The following is a 9,711-nucleotide window of genomic DNA, read 5'->3' on the forward strand; positions in this document are numbered from 1 at the left end:
AGGCCGACCCCCCCCGGCTCCCCCCTCCTGTCAGGCAGTTGTAGGGGGCGATGAGGGCTCCCCTCAGCCTCCTCTGCTCCAGGCTGAACACCCCCCGCTCCCCCAGCCGCTCCTCGTAAGCCTTGTCCTCCAACTTGTGCAGTTTTGAAAGCGCATTTGCTATTGCAAGGCACTTTTTTTTTTTTTTTCCCCCCCAAACCACTTAATATTTCTAACCAACAGTTACAAGTGAGAAAGATACCTGGCAAGGGTTTTCTACACATGGCCCCCACCCCCCAAACAACACCGTCCTCTTCAGCGGACTTTTCCTAGCTCTGCTCCCAGCGAGCGCCTGCAGCTGCTGGGCTGCTCTACTCTTGCCCGACATGCTCTGCCTATGCCCACCTTGAGAACAGAGTGGTCTATTCCTGGGAACACGGGAAGTCTCTGAGCTTGTACGGAAGACGATCTCGCAGTATGCTGTATCTTGTCTTCCTCATCAGAATCTTCCTGTTGCATAGTTTTCTTCTCTTCTAATTAATTGTTTAAAAAGAAAAAAAAAGCAGAGGGGGGGAAAAAAAACCAAAACCATTAGTCAGCAGGCTTTCCATCTACACCTTGTTCTAGATCTCCCCTTCTGTTCAAAAATGTATTAATAATAATAATATTAACACACCACAGGACTGGGTTCAATGCTTCAACAGAGATCAAAGCAACAGACACACAAAGTACTCAGCAACAGAAAGATTTCTTGCCGACAGAGACGAGGGAGCAGAAGGTACTCCTCATTTAATGAATGTTGCTGCTTCTAAACATCTCACGTTCTGTGATCAACTGAGATTAATTTAGATTAAAAGAGACGCCTGAAAGTTATCTGGTCCACCCCCTGCTCAAAGCAGGGCTTTGAAGCAAAGAGGTTGAGTAGCAGAAGTCTGCACGCTACCGGGAAAGACGCAATGGTAACGTTGGCTTTACGTGCACTGGGTCTTTAGTTGATAATTAATGCTCCAGCTTCCAGTACAGCATTTCTTACCAAGGCAAGTCGTGATAAATGAAAATGTTTTAGGTCTGTTAGACCTGCCCCAAAGCAACCACCACCCAGATAACAGCCTCTCCATTGCTCAGGAGGCTACAGACGAGATCAGTCTCATCACACGTTCTCCCCTGTATTCACAGGCTTTCAGGGAAAGCAGAAACGGCAGGTCACAAAACCTGACTTTTTTAATAGGTCCCCTCAGTTACAAAAACATCGCCAGCCTCTCTGATGAGCAGGCTGCGACACCAGCGATTCCTCCGCTCAGGGAATACCGAAAGGGTATCTGCAGCATATATCACCCCCGTACCCAAGTGCTGTGGGTACTCAGTCATGACCTATAACACGTGCGTGCATTAAGCCATTCACTCACTTCCAGGAGCAGGGATTTTCAACGCCTGATGCGTTTCCTTAGTGCATCCTAAGGAACAGGCCAGGCCAGGAGGGGGACATTTATAATAGAATGGATTTGAAGGGGTTGATTTATCCTTAACTAGGCCTCTTTAGCCCTGTAGTACTTACAGATTCTAAAAAGAAAGAGTATTCATGAGCACCTATAGAATAGGAAGGACTAAGGCTGCTCTTATCAATAACACACAGGCTTAGATATAAAGAACGTGCTAGAGAACGCATCCAACCGTGGCAGCTTCTAAACTCAGTATTTTCTCAGCAAACCAAATTCTCTTAAGTCAGTAGCCAGAAGCTAAAGGAAATTCCAACAACGCTCTCCTGGTCTGGTTACTGCAGCTTCCCTCACACCACAGGCTCCAAGGAACAGCGGGGAAGACTTGATTTAGAGGATGACCCAGAGGCGGGAAAAGGAAGCTGTTGCTAAACCCTGATGCAACTTCGGGTATGTTACACCGTTCAGAAATTCCTGCCCTCACAAATCAAGTTGATTACGGCTAATTATTTCAGAGAGTTGAGGGGTACCTGTGGAATCTTTAAACATCCAGGCATTATCTTGTTCTTCTGTCAAAGAAAATCTGTTTTCAAACTCCAGCCCTCTGCTTCTTCTAAGGGAGTGGGAAACAGGAGCCCGACGGCGTCTCTTTTTGCTGAGCTGTACACGAGTTTTCAGCGCGCTGGAGTCCAGAATAGTGGTTTGCTATAAAGAGAAGCAAAGCCTTTACTTTCAATCAGCCAGAAAATAAGAGTCATCTCCTCCATAACAATTTCTCAACCTACTTTAACATATTAACCCATTCAGTTTAATTAAACTAGATATTTTTGCCTGATTATTATTCTTGTAGTTACTTAAAACTTTATTAAAGAGAATTTATGATGAGGATATGCTACATTGGGGCTAACTGGGTGCAATGCTGGTTCTTTCATCTCTCTTGGCGTGGATGTCTCATCTGCATGACTTATTTTCACTGAATTAAAAAAATAACTGAAATAAATAGGATTGTGGCTCCTAGAGTGTTTCAAGAACACAGGCCTTGCTAGCCAGTAACAGCTGAAGGCCAGTAGGAAGACTGGGATCTAAAAAGAGCAACTACACAAAACTCTCCTGTAGTAGAGGGCTGTAATTGCCTTGTTCTGACAGGTTGCCATCCACAGAAAGGTCAAGCCGCTCACCAGCAACAAGGAGACTGCAAATTAAGCGTCACGGCATTCAGAAAATGCCTGTGATCAGTCTTTTTAAACACCTCCATCCTTGCCTATGACGGTAGCAGAGTAACGTTCACAGAGCAAAAGGAGGAGTTGTAATTTATTTATTGATTTAAAGCAATTTGTTAGAGACTTGCAAACATCCGTGAGCCTCGCCTTCTTTGGAAGATGTGTTTTTATCTCAAGACATCTCAGGTCAGAAATAAACTACTTGTTAAAACAGCGTATTGCCAGCTGTACTTGAAGCTATCAATGTCTTGAAGAGACACCTTTAGCTGCCCAGGGAGCAGCACAGGACCACCTCCACTACCTGCAGAACCACTGACAGACAGACAAAACGCCATCTGCGCTGTTCTGGGCTACCAATGCTTCCTTTACAGAGCAAAAAGTGCACTTGGGCTATCGTGCTGAAGGAGTATTAAGCGATGCCAAGGCCAAGGCACACGCAGTTAGGGATCTCAAAGCGACAGACCACCAAACGTGGCCTCTGCTTCAGAGCCAGAGGGGGCTGGGGGATGAGAGCAGCACCTACTTTGGAAAACCACAGGTTTCTGCAGTTCCCCGTAGACGACAGCGAGTGGAGCGCAGAGCTGGCTGGAGGCGCTTTCGAACAGCCCACGCAGGAAGCAGCTGGGATTTTACCAGTCAGTTCTGCTGCACCAGACCAAACTGCCTCCAGCACAAACCTGCTTGCATCCCTCATACGTTTTACAGAGCAGCCTACTTCTCAGTTCAGAAGGCGTTACGGCACTTCGACAGGCAAGGCGGCAGATCTGAGGCCTTCCTAGCAGCTGCACGATCCACGCAAGTTGGGAATCTTGCGCTTGTCAATGTACCAGTCATTAGATATTATATAATAAACAAAAAAAAGGTGCACCAACTCTTACTGAAGAAAAAGCAGTCCTTCTGAGATGCTATACTAAAAAGTACAGTCATGTTAGGGCTTTCAAAGAACATGAAACCTCATCTAACCGTGTATGGTGGGAAATTACTGTTCTTATACAAGCTGCAAGATTCTTAAGTATGAAAAAATCCTTAAAATGCAACTGTAAGCTACTGCAGAAAGAGACCGATTGTAAATAAGAAAAATATTAGTGAATGTCTTTATAGCCTTCAATCTGCATGGCTGATAGCGCAGCAGTCACTACCTGTTTGTGTTAGTTAATAACTACGCTGCCAATGTTCATTTAACTCTTCTGAGGAGCAGAAAGAGAAACAGCAACTTCATTAAGCCACCGGCAGACGTTATCCGAGGCCAATAGCTTTTTGGAATCTCTCAGAACCCAAGTGTTACAGAAACTAGAAGAACTTTGTAGCTCTGATCTCAAAACTTTTTGGGCAGGAAGCCAGCTGGGAAAATTCAGTGTGATAAAGAAAAGGCAGGGGAAGATGGGATGCAAAGTGTGCAGAAGATGCTGCTCTGCGGTGACTAACACAGGCAACAACAGAGCTAGCGCGGAAGGAGAACTTCTGTTTCCCGTTACGGTAACTCACATCAATGAAAGAGAAATCAGTGGTCTTTTCATCAGGGTAGGTGTCTCCCGGAGGAGGTAAATCAGTCCCATCAGTAGAGTCCATGTCAGTGCTGGAACGGTCCAAACTTGTGCTCCTTTGGTCTTTTGAGATGTCATGGTGATCAACCAGGGAAGCAGGTTCCGTCTGAGAGGACAGCGAAGACGGGTGGCTGTTTGGAGGTTGCTTTCTTGTTGAAATGACATCGTTTTCCAAGGAAGGGGATTCAGGGACAAAGCTGCAAATTAAGAAAATGAAATCTATGAGACTTGAGGATAAACAACTATATGCAAGGATAGTTTGGATCACGTATGCTCAGAAGATGATAAATAAACGTTGAACTGAAACTATGGCTACAGGTAACAAAGGCGTCTTTGAAGGCCGCAGGTACCAGCAGCGAGGGTGTGGATCCCTTGCCTTATCACAGATTTTTACTCACGTGGATTTACAGCGTACTGAAAAATGCAAGTACGCAGATAAATTCTAATGATTTGACTGTAACATGCTTTTATTGCTTGGGGTTTCTCTTCCTCAGCACAAAGGCCCTTTCAAACGGCCACACGCAAACGAGACGAAGGCATCAGCAGGCTGCTGAAAAGCCCAAAGCGATTTTGCCCGTTTGCTGTGTGACGGCAGCAGACCTTGCACCTTGGCACTGCATGCATTTGAAAACATTGTGAAGGGTAATACCCCGTTTGCAGGCCTCAGGCAAAGAGTTACTGTTAAAGGTTTCTTCTCCTTGCTCATCCATAACTATCTTAGATACCTGTAAAAGCTTATAAATACAAAACGATAAATCTTTTACTGTGAGTTCGTTCCTGCAGAACACTACAAGCTACGTGCAGCCCTTTTGAGAACGCACCTTACAAACCCCTCTGTTGTCCACTTTTTTTAATATAGTCTTATATATTTTTATATATAGATACAGAAGTTGTATGCACACTTTCTGAAATCACAAGGCTGTGTATAGACGCCTGGACCCGAAGAATACGTGAGAGCATTGGGAACGGCCGTAGCCACCACGGCAGCTCCCCCAACGCACTTTGTGCTCCATGCATACCGAGCAGCACATGTGAGTAATTTCCATTTCACATCACTCCAAGGAAACTGAAGCATCTTCAGCAGCGCAGAGAATTTAAACATTTTTGGATGCAATTTTTAGATGCTCATAGAGATTGGATTTAAAAAAACTGCATCCCTTGTGTCCTGACAGAAAGAAACATCTCTGTAGGTACCATCCCGAGATCAACAGCTCCTCCACTTGAGCTGTATTAGATTTTATTTCCCTTATTGCCTCTAGTTTTGGTCCATAAGAGACAAGGAACACAACCAACAGTAACCCAGTGAACCGTAATTGCCAAGATGTGAAAGAGGAGAGAGGACACTGCTAGCTGAGGTGGACCAGACCCTAAGTTTAGGAGGTTTTAAGCAACAACGTGATCACGTAGAAGCGCTACGGGCTCATCAACTCACTCTTGCCACGCAGGCTGGCTGGCTTCACGCTGGGTGAGTTTCAAGCACACAAAAAGTGAACTGGCAGGGAAAGGGGCTGGAAATGGGCAAGAAGAGGGCTGGAAGTCACTGCAGAAAGCTCTGCAGGGGAGTGGCTGAGCCAGTGCACCTGGGCTGGGGACGGCAGCAGGGACAAACACCCTGTACTGCTCCACCATCTTCATTTGTGGCACAGAAACCAACCTGAGAGATGCTCCACAGCTGCAGAACTGGTCCTCTGAACCAACCACTTCCCTAAAGAGCTTCTCTTTCATTTCAGGATGTATTTCAGAGAGAGCTGCCCAGCCAGCGGTTTTTATCTTTTGAGGATGCTCAAGCATGCTGAAGGGAGAGGTGGGCAGCAGATGGCACCCTGCGGCAGGGCTCTGCCAGCAAAGGCTTCCTGGGGTGCCCGAGGAGAGCACCGAGGGCGGCAGGACCTGCACCCCAGCCGGGCCACGCTCCCACATATTTTTCCTAGAAGCTTTGCCTTTGCCTAGACTCACAGGAATGAGCCGTAGCGTCAGGACTGAAAGCTGGACACAGTTACCTGTCTCCCTTCGTCACGTAGGTCGGTGTATTCCTATAGGCAGCCGGAGACTGTAGGAAACACAGTAAAGACTCTACTGTCAGTAAAAATGGGTCTGTCTTGCTTCTCATTTTAGGATTTTCTAGTTTGAAAAGCAAACCCTGAAATATTTAAGGAGGGTTTTTTCCCCTCCCAAGTCTTCCGTTACTGAGCACCTTTTCTTGAGCAAGTATCTAGGAAAACTGTTCTAAAACCAAAAAAAAAAAAAAAATGAAATGTATGTATGAATATATGCACATTTTTTAAACAACAGACCTCAGTATTTGGTACAGTCCATGGCGACAGCAGTCTTGGGAGGCAAACACTCAGGAATCTACCCTTGAATAACAACTTCCTACCAAGATGCAGTACATGGTACAATTTCCAGCCTGGCAGAGCAAACACTGCACGGAGGGTTTCCAGCACACGAGTAGAGCGAAGGCCTCTTCCCTCCTTCAGCAGTGGGCCCCAGGATAATTGAGAAACGGTACTAATGAGCTCCAGAGGGAAGCTCTCATCTGGTATTTTTGCTTCGAATTATTTGGTATCTGCAGAGTTAGGCTTTAGATCCACTAGAACATGGAAGAATGTAGAGACCAAAGACAACCTGCAGACTTGCCACCGCCCATGGAAATGAAAATGTGTATTGAAAGGATCGGGTCCCATTCGCCTGTCTCCAGAAAGCCTCTTTGCTTTTACACCCTAGGGCTCCAGCTAACACCGCTCAGGGCAGTTTTTCAAACTGCAGTATTTGAGAGTGAGCAATGACGGAAATACAGATGAATTCACACTGATTTCTAATCGACAGACCTTTCTAATGGATTCTCCGTTGGAGTCCCTGCACAGTTACAGCATCGCTACACGCTGAACGCTGTGGCACAGCTGATCGCCCAGTGCAGCAGGGACAGCTCGAGTACAAATGCTGTTAGGCACAGCAGATTCTTTCCATCTGAACAACAAATTAGGGGGAAAATTCCCTTCAGAATAATGGCCAAATATTGAAATTTGAAACATGTTTTCAGCTCTCATTACTGAGATGCATTATGCATCTTTTTCCATTACTTCATTAAGATTTTGAGTTTTATGAGCATATCTGTAAGCTACCAGCACTGTTCCACGGGTGTCATTACAGACACTTGCTTCTCTTAAAAATTATGCGTCACGGTAGTGCACGCAAATACCAGCAGAATGGTCATCGCAAATATACAATAAGCTAAGATCAATCTTAAATTTAATTGCAATTAAAAGTGAATTAGCCTTAGCAAGACAGTGCTAAAAGGCCATAAAGAACGCGTTGCTTCATCGTGTGAAATTAGGAGTCAAAAAGTAAAGGAATCCTGCTTTTTATGGCAGCACTGCTGAGGAGCCAGAATCAAGAAATAATGGCCATTTCAAATGCCTTTTATATTCTGTAACCGCAGGTTCCCACCTGCTACGGGTAGCTGATACCCTACAGTGAGTTTTCTTTTCCAAAACTTTGTCGTAGTCTAGCTTCAAGGCTTTGAAGAAGCAAATAGCTAAAATCTTATCAAGTCAGAGCTGTACAGAGCCATCACCTAAAAAACACAGTCCCCTTTCGGTAAAAGAGGATTTTCATTACGAAAACTGATCTAAAAGCAAGACTTTCCTGCGATGTCAACTTGGAAAAGCTTACTAAAGCACTCGAGAAAAAAAATGAAAATAAAATCTTTTAGATAAGCTAAGAGAAATTCAATTAACTCCTCCAAATTAAACCATCTCCTTCTATTCTAAGAAGTGATTTGCCAAAGCCCACTGCAACCAGGCCAGAGCAGCCCCTTACGCTGGTTCTAGCGGTGACCAAGTTCTAGTTGAACACGATCCTTCCTCCACCTTCCCCAAAGCTTATCTAGAGAAGCACCGTGTTTATCCTGTTGCCACAAAGTCTTGGGTTTCTTATTTTAAAATTCTCTTCCTCTCTTAGAGAAAATGAGTTTGTTCACAGGTGCATTAATGAAACACTCCTAAAGGGGCTAAAGTAATCGTTTCAGGACTCAAATGCTGGAAGATGCCAGAAGCTGGCAGGTCGTCCCCCACACAGCAGCAGGCTGGTGCCGTTGGCTCGTCCCCCCTGCCGCGGCGTTCCCCGGTTGCTCCCCGGGCGCAGGTAAGGGCGTCACGGTGCCTGTTCCCCCGTTGCTCTCCCAGCCCTGGTTCAGCTCGTGGCCAAGCGCTGGCTGCGAGGGCGTACCAGGGTGCGTGAGGAATGCACCACCACGCGCCGTACGGCTGGCGAGATAAGAAATCTAAGGGAAGCAAGCCAGGCAAAACAGGAAAGCAGAGTTATCGAAGCCTCCTGTGAGTTCCTGCCTCTGGGCCGAGCAGAGGACGAGACGGCTGCCTCGGCAGCGGCCGAACACGGAGACGTGCTCGAATCACCCATGGCAAGAGGGGGAGAGTGCTTGCACTTGGCCCGATTTCTCCTTCATAAAAGATAAACTGCAAACAAAACGCAGTTTCAGTATATTCCAGGAAGATTTCCATTATAAATTTAGTATTTAAAAGTACATTACTCTCATTCCTCTCCAAGCGCCTGAATTAAAACATCAGTAATTGCCCCGCCATGAGCCATAAGTCAAGCTAAAGCAGAACAAGGGAGCGGCAAAATGCTGAAGAGTCACTGTACTGTCATCGTTACACTGTAAAAAAAGAAAAACCCTGAAGATTTGTTACAGTGGAAAGAAAATTCCAGGACATGGGGGGTTAAGAGTTCAATGCTTCAATAGGTGGAGCTTTTCTAGCCAGGAAGAATCCTCCAGGTTCGAAATAGCATTCAAGTGCTGTCTGCGTTGGAGGTGAGACAAGCACCTTTCTTAAGAAGCTGATTTCAGAACATGTCTCCAACATACTGAAATCAAAGTTAATTTTACAGAAGACATCACTGTTGGCACGTCGCTTAGCTCACTGAACTTCAAGCTGAAAACCATCCTGATTTCATAAGCAATGAAATATTTATAACATGCAGTTCTCAAGTGTAGAACACACCAAACATAATTGGCATTAATGTCTGCTGCAAGATCGCAACAAGTATAGCATTAAAAAAAAAAAAACAACAAACAAATAGATAAAATGCTATTTTCATACTACACTGAGCAGATAAGATACCGGGCTCAAACAGGGCAGATGAAGCTAGCATTTACACGGCAGGTGTAAATTCTAAAACCCTCATACTTTAATGCTCTGGGTTTATTTCCTTAAATCATTGCACTAACAGAAAAGCACCAGGAACGCTATTTTTCATCCAGCTGATATTCCATTTCACCCTCCCCTTCCCCACACTGAAACAGTGCAGAGTTCTCGAGTTTGGGGAAGAGTGACTGGAAAGCTGCCCGGAGGAAAAAGACCTGGGGGTGTTGGTCGACAGGCGGCTGAATATGAGCCAGCAGGGTGCCCAGGTGGCCAAGAGGGCCAACGGCATCCTGGCTTGTATCAGGAGTGGTGTGGCCAGCAGGAGCAGGGCAGGGACCGTGCCCCTGTGCTGGGCACTGGGGGGGCC

General features: G+C 45.8%; 1 protein-coding gene across 3 annotated transcripts in view; it reads right to left on the bottom strand.

Moving 5' to 3' along the window:
* KIAA1671 (KIAA1671 ortholog) overlaps positions 1-9,711 on the bottom strand; it is a 21,192-nt gene that overhangs the window by 3,994 nt on the left and 7,487 nt on the right. For 2 of the 3 annotated variants that reach the window (XM_035896725.1, XM_035896735.1), the window contains 3 exons: positions 4,121-4,376; positions 1,946-2,120; positions 385-512 (listed from right to left, as the gene is read on the bottom strand). In XM_035896725.1, the coding sequence (XP_035752618.1) occupies positions 385-512; positions 1,946-2,120; positions 4,121-4,376 (559 nt within the window). Of the gene's footprint in view, positions 1-384; positions 513-1,945; positions 2,121-4,120; positions 4,377-5,833; positions 8,750-9,711 lie in introns of those variants that run through there. The other variant, XM_035896733.1, reaches the window with a different exon arrangement.

Source organism: Egretta garzetta, unplaced genomic scaffold, assembly GCF_000687185.1.
Source record: "Egretta garzetta isolate BGI_Z169 unplaced genomic scaffold, ASM68718v1 scaffold390, whole genome shotgun sequence".
NCBI classification, from domain to species: domain Eukaryota; kingdom Metazoa; phylum Chordata; class Aves; order Pelecaniformes; family Ardeidae; genus Egretta; species Egretta garzetta.